Source organism: Myotis daubentonii, chromosome 12 (genome assembly GCF_963259705.1).
Source record: "Myotis daubentonii chromosome 12, mMyoDau2.1, whole genome shotgun sequence".
NCBI lineage: Eukaryota > Metazoa > Chordata > Mammalia > Chiroptera > Vespertilionidae > Myotis > Myotis daubentonii.
This window is the reverse complement of record NC_081851.1, coordinates 60,585,320-60,601,042: the sequence shown is the minus strand read 5'-3', so window position 1 is coordinate 60,601,042 and position 15,723 is coordinate 60,585,320. Positions and strand designations below refer to the sequence as shown.

At 35.9% G+C, this 15,723-nt stretch overlaps 1 protein-coding gene and 1 non-coding gene across 11 annotated transcripts in view; both read right to left on the bottom strand.

Annotated features, from left to right (window-relative positions):
- Nucleotides 1-15,723, bottom strand: part of MAP4K3 (mitogen-activated protein kinase kinase kinase kinase 3) — a 112,810-nt gene that overhangs the window by 12,127 nt on the left and 84,960 nt on the right. For all 10 annotated transcript variants that reach the window (XR_009448001.1, XM_059660031.1, XM_059660037.1 and 7 more), the window contains 8 exons: nt 14,441-14,483; nt 12,693-12,852; nt 10,984-11,096; nt 7,312-7,353; nt 4,493-4,577; nt 2,904-2,983; nt 1,480-1,540; nt 1,279-1,396 (listed from right to left, as the gene is read on the bottom strand). Coding sequence is in view for 9 of the 10 variants with exons in the window: in XM_059660031.1 (XP_059516014.1) it covers nt 1,279-1,396; nt 1,480-1,540; nt 2,904-2,983; nt 4,493-4,577; nt 7,312-7,353; nt 10,984-11,096; nt 12,693-12,852; nt 14,441-14,483 (702 nt within the window). In the remaining variant the exon portion in view is untranslated. The remainder of the gene's footprint in view (nt 1-1,278; nt 1,397-1,479; nt 1,541-2,903; nt 2,984-4,492; nt 4,578-7,311; nt 7,354-10,983; nt 11,097-12,692; nt 12,853-14,440; nt 14,484-15,723) is intronic.
- LOC132214084 (small nucleolar RNA SNORA67) lies at nt 8,698-8,834 on the bottom strand. The gene has a single exon (XR_009448181.1). It is a non-coding gene; the product is annotated as a small nucleolar RNA SNORA67 (small nucleolar RNA).

The following is a 15,723-nucleotide window of genomic DNA, read 5'->3' as shown; positions in this document are numbered from 1 at the left end:
ATTCAATTTGGTGAATGAACTTGTTGAATACATTGAGGACTCTGGTTTACAAAAAGTTACCACTGAGAAAGTGAAAAGATAAGCCACAAACTGGGAAAAGATCTTTTTAGCACAAACAATAAATTTAGACTATGTAAAAATTTGTCTTATCACTAAGACAATTCATAAGAACTTTTTTTAAAAAATATATGTATTTTATTGATTTTTTACAAAGAGGAAGGGAGAGGGATAGAGAGTTAGAAACATCAATGAAACAGAAACATTGACCGGCTGCCTCCTGCACACCCCCCATTGGGGATGTGCCCACAACCAAGGTATATGCCCTTGACCGGAATCAAATCTGGGACCCTTCAGTCCGCAGGCCAACGCTCTATCCGCTGAGCCATACCGGCTACGGCCATAAGAACTTTTTATTTAGACATTTTTATTTCTCTACTCAGAAAAAGTGGGGTGTAGATTTTCTGCAAAGTACTTTAAGAGATTTGCAAATATTCAAATTTACTGTGTAAAAATCCATTTAAAATGATATTTTTAAACTACAATTTAAAATAAACAGTCAAATATCTTTTATTATAAAAGTTAATAAGACTGCTATATATAATTTTTATAATATAAAGTTAATATAATAAAAGTTAATATACCAAGTGGTACAATCCTCAAATTATACTCCTCCATGTCTGTACACATATTTAAACTTTTAAATGTGTCACAGATTAGATGTCATTACTCCACACCATTTTATTTTATTTTTTTAAAAATCAGAGTTGTGTTTTGCTGGTAAGAAAACCATAATGGGAAGAATTTCACATTTATCAAGTAATACAATTTATGACTGATGAATTATAAAAATGCCCCTTTTATTTATGCAGGAGTTTCATACAGCTTAAAGCAAAACAAAAATTCCCACATCCTTAAGCAAACTGCTTGAACCAAAGTCCTTTTGAGAGTTTTTAAAAATCTGAACCAAGCCCCTGATATATCTCCATGGGTATCATAATGTCCCTGGTTCACACTTGTGAACTTGTCCCCGGCTCCCAAGGTTAACTAAGGGGCTAGGTTACTGAATCGTCAAAACCCAGAAGGATTAACTGACTGCCAGAATCTGAAAGATCATAAAGAAGAACACGTGTGAAAATGCATTACTTCTTATAATTTTTCATTATACATAATTTCTACTAACCCAAACGGAGCGCTTTTTCAACTTCTATAGTATAACTACTTATTAGAGTGACTTAACATGTTATGTTTAAGGATGCGAACAATTAGATGTGCAGTTACCTTGGCAGTATTCTGTCAGGGAGTTTGTGTGCTGGAATAGCAACAGGTAACTTTTGCATTTGTCTTGCATAATCAAAAAGCCCTGGTAAATTATGGGAATAAAGCTGAGAAGCTTTACCTGTAGAGAAAAATAAACATAACATAAAAGCTAATAATATAAATAGGAACAATTATAAGGTACTTAAATACTAAAAGACTTACCAGATATTGATAATAAGCAATTGTTCATTACATACAACCATGTACACCTGCGGGGAAATAGCTGATAAAAAAAACACAAAAACACAAGGTTTACAAAGGATATTAGGTAACAGCAATGTAATATGTGCATATTAACCTAAGCTGTCATATCAATAGGTCAGTTTTTAAAAAAGAAACTTATTTTGAATAGAAATTCATTTTACAAGGCATTTAAAACAAGATGATACACATACATGCACATTGATATGGGAGGGAAACAATAAATTAGCAGTGTAATTTCGTTATCTAAGTTTTAACTTGCTATGATTAGCTCGAGCCTGGTTTATGGTAAGGACTAGGTAATCCCAAACTCCTAGGAAAAGGACCTTTTCAAAGAGTGTCTATGCCTTTATTTTGGTTCTAGGGTTAGATAGCTAAGACTGTCTTGTGTACTCCCCCCAAAATGTTCTTATGGATGCGTATGAACACACAGGGCTTTTGGAACAGAAGGCTAGGAGGGTCACAGTGCAGTGGACCATAGGCGTAGAGGAAAATGGCTGAGAGAGTATGATAAAAACCTATCAATCATAAAGGATACATACATGGAATTCATTACTGAAATCTAGTGCTTAAGAACTGAGAGACATCTCTGAAAGCTTGAAAGTGATTAGTTTTTAGGGCAAAGGGAATTTTATGGAACCTAGTCCATGTACTTTGAAGAAAAAAATAACTGCTCTCACTTGGATACTTCATCATGAGCATCGGTGGGTCTCAAAGTGGTCCTTACACAAGGGCATTTATTAGAAATGGAAATCCCTGGGCCTCACTCCAAACTTACTGAATAGAAGTTCTGAAGGTGGGCCCAGCATCTGTTTCAACCAGCCCTTCAGGTAATTCTGATGTACAGTGAAGTTTGAGAACCACTGGTGAGTGTAATCAAAGAATTCTGATTTAACAAGCTTAGCTACTGGCTTTGCTCTGGAAATTCCTACTAGGCTACTCCAAAATAGACTGGGATGAGGGTGGGGGATGGAGAGAATGAAGAAAAAGGTGAGGAAACATATCAAGGCCTCTAAGGACACTAACCTCTGTCTCTCTTGCAACCTTCTACTCATGGTCATTTATGGTCCATTTCAAATGTTTCTCCCCATCTCCCCCCAGGAGGTGCTACTGACTTCTGCTTCTGTGGCCTCTACCTTGTACCACATCTAACTCTGCGTGGTGCATTACTGGTTCATGTGTCTGTTTCCTCTATTAGATCATGAGCTCCTTAAGAGTAAGGACTAGTATGTGAATGTGTCTTCAGTATCCAGTAAATAGAACATGCTCTATAAAGGTTTTATGAATGAGAGGCAGCAAATCACAGAATTTAAATTATTTCTTATCTATTGTCTACTTATAATAATTTAAAAATTAATAATAAGAAAAAACACAAAATAACATACCTGTTCCATTGATGTTTCATGAAGTTCATTAAGATTCAAGGTATAAATCCCTTCTTCGGCACCAAATATCAAGTACTGATCTGAAATGACAAAAAGAATTCATTGATTTTGAGATATACCACTTTAAATTTATGGTCTAAAATTAAGTAAATATGCATTAGGAAAAAATAACTGATTTATAAGAATTACATATTTTTTATTTTAATGTGTAGAAGTGGTCAGACACTCTAACTTAATGAACTGAATTATATGCAAATATTACCCTCAAAGCAGTCAAGAAACTTCTATGTAAAAAACATTTTGAAGAGTGGCAAGCTGGACTTCTCACCCACCGGAGGGTGCTAAGGACTGCAGAGAATCGGCAGTTCCTTTTTTAAAATTCCTTAGGATCATGTACAACTGACAGAATGTAAATCAAGAACAGCTGATACAGATTTGAAATCTGTGCAAATGGACTATTACTATTATAAGCACTAATATAAAAAAAGAACTGACTTGTGCCCATTTAGAAGTTCACTGAAACTTGGATACTTGCTAGAGTACTTGATATCTTCTAGAAAATACCAGAAGTTCGGTCATGGTCCTGTTTGGTCTGTTTTTACAACATACACTTCTCCAGATTAAACTGAAGTACAGAGAACAACTCAGAATGCGTGAGCACTCCAGCACTGCCCGGTGTTCAGGATTAGTTCTGGTATTTACAGGCACAGGCTGTGGTCAGACAACTGAACTGGCTTCAAGCTGCAGCTCTACCACCGAATGGCTGCGACCCTCTGAGTGTCATTCTCTCTACCTGTGAAATGAAAGTACCTATGCCTTGGATTTTTAAGGTTTAGAGAGACAGAAAGAGAGGGGGGAGGGGAAGAGAGAGAGGGAGGGGGAGGGGGGGGAGAGAGAGAGAGAGAGAGAATCTTATATAGTTATTAAGATACAGATATTATATATAGTCTTTAGTGCCTAATGACAACTATTGTTATTATGACCCTTTTAAGGTGAGAGATCCTCTAAAGTGGCCATCAGATCCTGAATCCTCAGTAGTTACATTCCTTTAGCAATGGCCGTGTCTAAAGCAGAGATATTGAATGATTGTGCTGCAGAAAGGAAGAAACTTTCCTGGAGGAAATTAAGGTGGCAGAGAGTGCATATTGATATAGGGGACTGCATGGTGAAAATTTTTTTTGAAGATTTTTTATTGATTTTTAGAGAGAGAAGAAGGGAGAAGGAGAGAGAGAGAGATAAACATCGATGTGCGAGTGAGACACTGATTAGCTGCCTTCTGCACACTCCCTACCAGGGATTGAGCCCAGAACCTGGGCATGTGCCCTGACCAGGAATTGAACCAGCAACCTTTGGGTGTGTATGGGATGATGCCCAACCAACCGAGTCAGGGCTACACAGTAAAATTTTAATGTCACGTGTCACCTCAAGCACTTGTTAATAGCATAAAAAAAATTTACCTTAAAAATGTTTTTAATTGTAACAAAAATTTTCTCAGAAAGATTCAGAAAATAAATAAAATCAAATGTTTTCATGGCCTCAAGTTTAAAAAAACAATTAGAAAGATAACAGATAAAAACATATAGTACTACCTCTGGTATCGGGGTTTATCCATGATGTTGCACAGTGAATTTTCAAGGGACACCCATTAAAAACCTTTGAAAAACAAGCACCCATCTAGAAAAATGAAGAATAAACAAATTAAGATACTAAGCCACAGTCCTTTGCCTTACAGTGGTACCTCAAAGGGTCCAGGCACAACAGTGAGTGTCAACTGACACAAGATTTTACTTACAAGAGTTATTTTATTTTCCCTATCTTCTCAAATAAACGAAGCAGTGATAGCAAGCAATTCTGAACAATAATTTATGTACAGAAATATTACTTACACATCAAGAGCAATATAATATTCCGTGGTAAGAAGAAAATCATAATCTCTACAAAGGTAAAAATTTTCTTATTTGGTTCTATGAGCCTAAAATCAGTGAATTTAATATTAAAAAGTAAAAGAGGTATGATTGATTTAGAAATTCATATATGTACTTCAATCTCAAAACATACAAACTCACTTTAAAAAAAAATTGAGCAATCTGATGATTTTCCCTGGAAGGATTCAACAGAAAAAGCTTTATTCTTTGATGTTGATATTTATTTGAGGCCATTTACAAATCTTTCAGAAAGTACCTTATAATGAAAATCAGTATCACTCATTTTAACTTTTTATCTTCAAAGAGTAAAACATTAATTTTCAGGTAAGAATAAACACAATTAAGAATGCTTTCTCATTTAGTCATGTTTACTACCAACAACTTGTGAGAAAAAGAACATACAAATATTTGGTCAGAAGAACATGTGCTTCATTTTATATCACTAACTAGGGGCCCGGTGCATGAAATTCGTGCACTGGGTGTGTGTGTGTGGGGGAGTGTCCCTCAGCCCAGCCTGCCCCCTCTCACATACTGGGAGCCCTCAGGCGTTGACCCCCATCACCCTCCAATCGCAGGATCGGCCCCTTGCCCAGGCCTGACGCCTCTGGCCTAGGCATCCGGCCCGGGCAGCGGGGACCCGCAGCTGCAGCGGCCCCGTGATCGTGGGCTTCGCTTTAGGCCCAGGCAAGGGACCCCTAGCTCCCGGGACTGCCAGCTTCGACCGTGCCCAGCTCCCATCGCTGGCTCCACCCCTACTTCTTGCTATCACTGGCAAGGGCGGAAAAGGCGCCTGATTCTCCGATCATGGCTGGGGGGCAGGGCAAAGGCGGGCCCAGGGCCGCCTTTGCCCTGCCCCCCAGCTCTTAGCTCCCCACTGGGTTTCTGATCACTGTCAGTGGCAGGGGGCTTCTTCCTGCTTTCCCTTTCGCCTCCCTGCATTGTGCCTACATATGCAAATTAACCGCCATCTTGTTGGCAGTTAACTGCCAATCTTAGTTGGTAGTTAATTTGCATATAGCCCTGATTAGCCAATGAAAAGGGTAGCTCGTACGCCAATTACCATTTTTCTCTTTTATTAGTGTTGATGTTTTCTTTACAAAAGTGGAGATAATCCAGAGTGGGGAAAAAGGAGGCTTACAGTTGTTTGTATGCAATATAACATAAAAATTAATTAGTAATCACACAGGAATAAACTCTTGTGTTTCGTGTAATCACAACAGTAAACCTACTTTTGCCCCACCCTGTACGCTGAGAAAACACATCACTAGTTGACTATAATGGATTAAAAATATTAACCTAAAATATATAAATCTTAAGATTTCCTTTATCCTCAAAAACATACCAACCAGTATTTCAAAGGCTTTTGTACCAAAAAGAGAGTAACAGCCAGGCAATACCATAAGGTGGCAGTATACTGTTAAAAAATATTTTTATGGTGTAGGGCAGAGATCATATTGCTTTACTAACAAATAATTAAATTATCCATTCAGATAGCTACCAAAAGTCGTATGTTAAAGTAATGCTAAACCCTCTAAAAGTCCTCGTGACAAAACGGGCTACAAAACAAACGAGTCTCAACCACAAGCTGAGTTGTTAGTTGGCCCTGTCCGGCGTTCCCTATTCATCAGCTCCTCCCCGTGAACGGCGTTCCCGGCGTAACGGTTTTATCTTGTCGCCAGATAGGAAATGTCATCCTTACTGTACACGTAACTCTGCTAGACTTGGGAGCTCTTTAAATTCAAAGCTTCTTTTATTTTGTAAGATAAAAATAGTTATTTGGGTCTTTATACTAATTAAAAAGTAAAGTTAAAAAGTAAAAAGGCTAAAAAAGTATAGTTGGGAGGTTAAAAACTAGAAAAACCATGGACATCTAGTGTTACGCAGTTTTGGATTATAGCTTTGTAGAAGTGAAAATGTAGTCTGTCTGTAGTAACCTAAAGCCACACTGAGTTAAAATAATTTTAATCCTAGGACAGTATGGTCTCATAAAAAAACCCCACCTACAGCAGAGCACATTATAGGACATCTAAGATCTAGTTGTTGGTCTCGTTAGAGTTATAGGTCTTATTAGAGTTAGGTGACGTTTTGTGATCTGGGTGACTAAGACATTTGGGTCTCAGCTATACCCTAAAACTCAATGTTTTGATAATTGAAAACATGTTAGAAAAAGTGTTGTATCTACATCCTGTACTTTCTATTATATCCATATGCCTTTTTCACATTTCTTCAACAATATCTGCAAGAAAGATATTAATAAAGTTTGGAATAAAGGAACTTAAAAATGTATAATTTTATCATACTTTTATTTGGAAAACTACTTTTTAGATGTAATAAATATTGAAATTACCAATCTTATAGATTTTTTCAACAATCATGAAGGTTCTTTCAAATAGGCAAATGATCTAACCAATGGTACACATATGAGCACTTGTTTGTCACTGTATTTATTTTGAAAACTTCGGCTATTTGATATTTATACTTACATGCACTTTAGGTGTTGGGGGTAGACCGTTACTAATAGGCTTCTAGAAAAAGAACACATGCATGATTACACCTCTTTTGTTGCTGTTTGGTATAACAAACACACATATTAGAATAAAAAAGACAAATACATTCTTTTTGTAAAACAAAACACTGTAGATAAGGCTGAAGTTCCCTATAAATCTCCCACAGTCCACTTATTCCTCGTACCTGTGCCTCACAAAACCAGGTTAGTGTCTATCCTTCCAAAACTTTCTCTAGCCAATTATATGCACTCACGTATTTGTGTATCCCTCCAGACTTTTTGTATATATTCATACAAATGCCCCCACAGGAAGTACTGATTTTGTGTGTGTTTAAGAGCAATAATAGTTATGCACTAATGTGCAACTTGTCCTTTGCCTTAATACTGGGCCTTGGATAGCATTTCATACCAGTACGTATAGATCCGGTGCATTTGTTTTAACTGCGGCACAGCACGACTATGACATAATTCAGCTATTCTCTAATTGGCATTGAGTAATTAGTTTACTTTCAATTCATTACCGTAACAACAATATGGAAACCATCACCCTTGCCTATACCTTACTATGCAATGTGTGAACATTTGTTTGTTTTTTAAACCTCACCCGAGGACTTTTTCCCCATTGATTTCCAGAGTGGAAGGGAGGGATGAGAAGAAGAAGAGAGAGAGAAACATTGATATGAGAGAGACACATCAATTGGTTGCCTCCTGTACTTGCCTTAAGCAGCTGAGGAATCTGCAGGTGAGGTATGTGTCCTTGACCAGGAATTGAACCCACGACCCTTTGGTCCCCAGGCCGACGCTCTAACTACTAAGCAACTGGCCAGAGCTGTGTGAATGTTTTTTAGGGTATACCGTGAGAAATAAAACTACTGGAACGTGGGATCTGTACCTTTTACATTTTAGTGGATACTGACTGCCAAACTTTCACAGTGCCCACATCACATCACACCCACCAGTAATACATGAGAATCCTGGTTCCTTATAGTCTCACAGACACTTAACATTTGTTATCAAACTGATTAGTAAAAAATATTTTGTCATTCATTTGCATGCCTCTGATTTCTAGAAGGGTTGAGAATCTTTCTAAAAAAATGTTTACTAAAAAAAAAAAAAAGTTTATTGGCTCTCTGTATTTGCTCTTCTGTATATTGTTTTTTTTTTCATATATTTTTTACTAAGTTACCTTTTTCTTATCTATTAGCTGAAATTCTTGATATAATCTAGATTTAAATACAGTATCTAATATATATATTACAAATGTGTTCTCCTAGTCTGTAGATTATCTTCACTTTGCTCACAATGTATTTTATTAATTGAAGTTTTACATTTTGATTTATTCAAATATATTAACCATTGGTCAGCATATACTGATAATTACAAGAGCACAAATAGCACATATGCTCACCTACAATATTCTCAAGAATATCAGATGTTTTCCCAAGGAGCTACATTCCTAGAGTATATGATTTGTCCCCTGGAGAAAGAATCTCTTTGGGAGAGAATATACTTTAAGTATAAATTGTATTAAAATCTAGATTTCTTTCAAGGTTAACCTGAATAGCTTTTTAAGGAATGACTTGTATTTTTTTCTCCATCTGACATAAATCAGAACTATCTAAATTATACAACAAAATTAACTAAAAAGCTGCTGTTGATTTAATAATTCTGTGATATGATACAAATATTCTGTGTAGTACCACTTATGAGTAACTATTAGACACTTCTGAAATTGACTATATACAATTTTACTTTGTAGATCTGATTATGAGAATATACAGCCTGTTATTGTCACAAATTTCTGATAATATTTTTACCATTTGGCAAATACTCTATGTACTTATTTTTATATTTATGTTCCTAAATTACCTTCTATCATCTATTTTGTGAAACATTATTTTTAATTAGGGAGCTCTGAATGTTATAACTGTTCGATTTAAGTACTAACAGAATTGGCTGTAAATAATTTCAATAAGCTGCACAAATGGTAATCATGTTTCAGTATATCATGGATACTGTTTATCCTGTGATACAATCATGAAATATTTATTTCAGAATTATTAAGATGTTAGTTTAACTAGGAGTTTCTTATACTTCTTAAATAAGGTAACAGAAAAGCAAATTAAAAATGCACATATAATAAAATTGTATACATCTTTCAAAGGTTATTATACTTTGTAGAGCCATTACATTTTTGTACTACATTAGCAGGGCTGCTAAAATTTAAACTGATGAAAGCAAAAAAGGCACTGCTCAGTTGAAAAGACTCTATTAAACCCATTTCTGAAGGATACTTTACCCTTTTGCTAAAAATGTCATAAATTTCACAAATTACAAATGGACAACCCTAGTCAAATGCCTTAATTGAATTATTAAAAACAGTATGTCATATTCTATTGTGAATTCTTTAACAGTTAAATAGCTATAGTACAAAGCCTCAACACAGCTTACTGTGCAGGTATATGCACATAAATATATTAAAAGTACTATAAATTTCTATAAAACTAACAACAAATATTAGTATACACTAAGATTTCAAAAATACTGTCTCATCTCATGATCGTATTGGCATCCGCTGAATTGGGGGTTTTAAGAATTTTTTGTTGTTTTAAGTTCTATGACAACAGATTTGCTCTCTTATGATGAAGAGCAAATTCTTTACAAATGTTAAAAAAATTTTAATCTCCTTGATAATACTATTTATGTTTTAACTAGAGGCCCAGGGAATGAAAATTTGTGCACTCGGGGGGTGGAAAGGGTTCCCTCAGCCCGGCCTGCACCCTCTCGCAGTCTGGGACCCCTTGGGGGATGGTCCACCTACTGGCTTAGGCTCTGCTCCCCAGGGGATCGGGTCTAAGCCATCAGTTGGACATCCTTAGTGCTGCTGAGGAGGCGGGAGAGGCTCCTGCCATCGCCGCTGAACTTGCAGCCATCAGCCCGGCTTGGGGCTGAGTGGAGCTCCCCCTGTGGGAGCACACTGACCACCAGGGGGCAGCTCCTGAGTTGAGCGTCTGCCCCCTGGTGGTCAGTGTGTGTCATAGCGACTGATCGTTCTGCTGTTAGGGTCAATTTGCATATTACCCTTTTATTAGATAGGATCGTTATGTGTTTTATCTTGCATTTATAACAGCTTCTATGGCTAATTTCATCTTTCTTGAAGTGATATCTACTAGAAAATAATCTTAATTTTTCTTCATTGTTAGCTATTCCAAGTAAGAGTAGTAATATCACAAACTGCATAATCTATAGTTAGAAATTTATCCTAGGGTAGAAGCTATAGTTTTCCTTATCTGTCCATGTCCTTGTTTCCCAAACTTCCTGACACTGTAAAAGGGACTTTTAAGGAACAATGAAAAAAAAATAGCTATTTTCTGAACAATCACAAGAAGACTAAGTGTTTACTTGCATGCAGGTCACAAATTGGCCTAAATAATTCAAACAGAAAGCCATCATTCAAGTTTATCATTGAGCAAAGTTACTTTTTTAAAGATTTAAACAATTCATATTATTATAATTAATACACTAAAATACCAACATAACTAATTATAAAACATACAATTGCTGTAGCTCACTAATTATAATCGCAAACCTAACCTAGTAGTGAAAAAGAAAACAAATACAAGTAGACTTTATGAATATAAATACCTACTGGTACATCTTTCTTTTCTTTCCTTGAAAGGTTTGTTCCTCTATGTTCATTCTGTTGTTGATATAATGATCCATCTCGTTCACCATTTAACTGGAAGGAGCCCACTCCATTTCCTTCAATAAGATGTTTAAATATATTAAAAAAAGGACTCTTTCACTCAGAAAATGTAGGAAAGAAAAACATCTCTGTGGCAGTTTCAGCCTTCATTTGGGATCACACAATTAGAATATTTAGCACTGAATTAAGAAGTCTTACATATGTGCTCTTCTACTTATATCTTTATTTCTTTCATACAGGCAAATTTATTTATTTATTTACATACTTACTTATTTTTTAATCCTCACCCAACTTACTTACTTATTTTTTTAATCCTCACCCAACTTACTTATTTTTTTAATCCTCACCCAAGGATATTTTTAAGTAGAAGAGAGAGGGATAGACAGAGAGAAACATCAATGTGAGAGAAACACATTGAATGGTTGCCTCCTGCAGGAGACCCTTTCAGGGCCTGGGCCAGGAAGGAGCCTGAAACCAAAGTATGTGCCCTTGACCTGAATCAAACCCGGAACCCTTGGTCCACAGGCTGATGCTCTATCCACTGAGCCAAACCGGCTAGGATCATATGGGCAAATTTAAATTCAGGTTGTATCATATATTAGTGTTAAGAAGACAAAAAAGAAACACTTTCAGGAAAAAAGCAATTTAGAGTATGTTATCAAAGAAACTTTCATTGCTCTTTTTTTTAACAACTTCTTTTGCATAATACACAAGAAACTTTACAGTATTAACACAGCATCCTCTATTATTAATTTGGAGGCAAATATTGACCATTATTTTTTTAAATGATTAAATGAAATAAAACAAGAGTTAGCCAAAACATCCTCTTCTTTTTACTAAAACAGAAGTACCCTATTCAATACACATTTTCCTTGTTTGTTCAGAGTTTAAATTTCTTTTGTTGCCCAACTACAGATAAATGATGAAATGGACATAAACCATTCTCCAAAAGAGGAAAGGCTAGATATGAAATAAAAAAGAAGGGGCAAGCCCTGGCTGCTTTGGCTCAGTGGATAGAGCGTTGGCCTGTGGACTGAAAGGTCCAAGGTTCGATTCTGGTCAAGGGCATGTACCTCGGTTGCGGGCACATCCCCAGTAGGGAGTGTTCAGGAGGCAGCTGATCGATATTTCTCTCTCGTCAATGTTTCTAACTCTCTATCCCTCTCCCTTCCTCTCTGTAAAAAACCAATAAAATATACTTAACAAAAAAAAAACAACAACAAAAAAACAAGGGGCAAAATATCCCAAACTAGGCCACAGGTAATCCTGTCATAAAAACACTTTAAACCAGGGGCGGGCAAACTTTTTGACTCGAGGGCCACAATGGGTTCTTAAACTGGACCGGAGGGCCGGAACAAAAACATGGATGGAGTGTTTGTGTGAACTAATATAAATTCAAAGTAAACATCATCACATAAAAGGGTACGGTCTTTTTTTTTTTTTTTAGTTTTATTCATTTCAAGCGGGCCGGCCGCGGGCCGTAGTTTGCCCACGGCTGCTTTAAACCATGAAGCAAAAGGCAGAAAACATCTCTAGAGCTATCGTCTTCCTTCTTCCCTCCTCAAAGGAATTTCAAATAATCTCTTAAAAGATTCCCTCCATTTTTTTTCATACGGTATGAAAACCTATTTCACCCTCCCTTCCCCCATTACCTAAAGCAACAGGCTTTTGTGGAGGCAATCTGGGAGGTGGTGGTCTAGGTGGGACTTGGGATGGTTTAGCTGGGCTCTCTGACATGGGACATCTCTTGATTGTTCCTTGATTATCATCCTCAGTAGAATGAGTTTCCTGGGGTATGAATATGGACTTAGGCTGAAATAATACAGAAAAGGACACCAATGATTAAACATGAAATTATTCATGTTTCATTAAACATAAAAAATACTAAAGTAAATATTATTATATATCAGAGGCTTTTAAACTGTGTATACTAGCAGAATTCCAAGGTTATTCAACTATCTGATTCAGATGATCTCAATACATATTTTAAAATTATACACTAAAATGCTTTCTCAGGAAAAAAAAAAAAAAGAGAGAGATCTCTTTCTATTAATTCCTTACAAGCCTTCCCACTTAGACTTGCCAAATAAAAATATTCTGGTCTTTCTTATCTCCAATTTAAATGAGTCTCTTTTAATTTTAAACATTCAGGCTATTCAGCTCCTTACAAGACTAATCTAAACTGTCTCTTTTAAATGACTCAATGTCTTTTATGTTAATGCTTAATCTTTCAGACTGGGGGTAGAAGAAGATATCAATTAAAATTTTATCGTCATGGAGAATACTAATAAAAGATGTCTGAGAAACTTTCTGTTCAGACAATTATGAAACCTCCACCAGCAGGAGGTTTGGAGAATTTATAAATTCTTATAAATATGTCCCTTATTAGGAATATTACTTAGCACTTATCTCTTTGAGATTCAGATCTTTATACTTAAGCTAATATAATACTAAACTAGCAAGTGCAGTATTATCTATTTGTGTGAATCATGATTTTCTCAAAAGTAAGAAATGAAAACAAAATGTAGTAATATATTGGATGCCAAGACTGATCAGACTCTAATTCTCATTTATAACCCATGATTTCAAACCTTATAAACCCAACAGCTCACTTTATAAACAGTTCATTCCGTAATTAAAATTTGCTATGCATAAGCTTATAAAATAAATTTCTATTACTCCTTTTATCTTAAAAAAAAAACCCTCATCTGTTGGAATAATCTATTATTTTTGTGATGCTTTTGTTTGGCAAAAGGATTTCATTGATAAAAAAATTGAAAATTAATGACCTATTTTTAATTTAAAAGTACCTTCTGAAAATTAAATATCTGTGATAAAACACTATTCTTTACTCATTCTTAGGGCATCAGTTACTAGATTGTAGATTTTGAGGAACAAAATCTTATTTAAAAATATACGTTGCCCGACAGGCGTAGCTCAATGGTTGAGTGTTGACCTATGAACCAGGAGGTCAAGGTTCGATTCTCAGTCAGGGCACAATCCCCAGGAGGGAGTGTGCAGAAGGCAGACAATCTCTCTCATCACTGATGTGTCTATCTCTCTTTCTCCCTCTCTGAAATAAGAAAATATATACATATTTTAGAAAAAAAAAAGTAAGTTTCCTAAACTAAGTGAAATACTACTAATTCATTAATATAATTTTTTTCATGTACAAATTTCTAGAACTTATTTAGAATAAACAATAAGTGGCAAGTTGGACAATTAAAAAGGAGAAACAATAATAACACAATTATCGACTTATATCATGATTAGTTAGTAACTTCTTCATGATGTTTCTTTGTGGGTCCCATGTGAAAATAAGCTACAGCGTAAATATTAATACAGTATCAAATCGCAGACATACACAAACAAATTCAAATTGAAAAATAAATCTGTCTACCTTTGGTGGCAAAGGAGGTGGAACTTTTGCTTTCATGGTTGAACTATAAAAATATAAAAGTTTAGAATTAGAACTCTTTATTTTATAAAAAAAATCATTACTAAACTATAATTAATTTTTCAAAGTTATGAAAGAAAAAAATTGTATAACAAGTTACTTTTTTCTAAGACTGGGCATTTTCTAAAATATTTTGTTAAATATTCAAATTATGCTGAATGGAGTATCATTCAGAGGTAACTGAGTAGATAAGCTTTCTTGATTTCAAATTCTATCCAGTGATTAAAAGTGGGAAAGATAACTACAATTACAGCTTATATCAATTGAAAGATAATTAATGTAAAACAAGTAATTGGTTTACAGGAAAACAGCAAAATGATATACTATAAAATTATCATAATGTAATAGATATTTTTACTACCGTTAGATATGAAATATCTCTGATGAACCTCATCAAAATATACATGCTTTATGAAATTATAGACTGAATTGACTTGACTGAAGCTTAGATTCATTACAATTCAGGCCTGTAGTTTCTAAAACGTTTACAAAACTTAGAAGATGATAGAGCATAAATTCTCTGATGAGGAAAATGAGGCCCAGAGAGGTTAAGGGACCTGATCCAAGGTCACATAGTAGTGAAGTAGAAAGGAAAACCTACGCCTCCAAGGACTCAAGTGCATTTGTCATTGATGTTTCTATTTCTGTCTCTCCCTTTCCCTTCCTCTCTGAAATCAATACACACATATATATAAATACTAAAGGCCCAGTGTACGAATTCGTGCACCAGTGGGGTCCCTTGGCCTGGCCTGTGGGATTGGGCTGAAACTGGCTCTCCAACATCCTGAGGGGTCCCGTATTGCGAGAGGGCGCAGGCCAGGCCGAGGCACCCCACCGGTGCACGATCAGGGATGGGGAGGCATGAGGGAGGTTGGCCAGCTGGAGAGGGAATGCTGGAGGGCTCCAGGGCATGTCTGGCTCGTCTTGTTCAGTCCCAATCAGCCTGACCCCAGCAGCAGTTAACCTACTGGTTGGAGTGTCTGCCCCCGGTGGTCAGTGCATGTTATAGCAAGCGTTTGCGCAGCCTTAGCATATCATTAGCATATTATGCTTTGATTGGTTGAACGAACTGGACACTTAGCATATTAGGCTTTTATTATATAGTATTTTTTTAAAAAGTGAGCCTGGTTAGAAGTCAAAAAAAGAAAAGAGGAGAGAGCTTGTGAGAAAGCTCCCATCTTCTTACAGAATCTATAACAATAAAAGCATAATATGCAAATTGACCA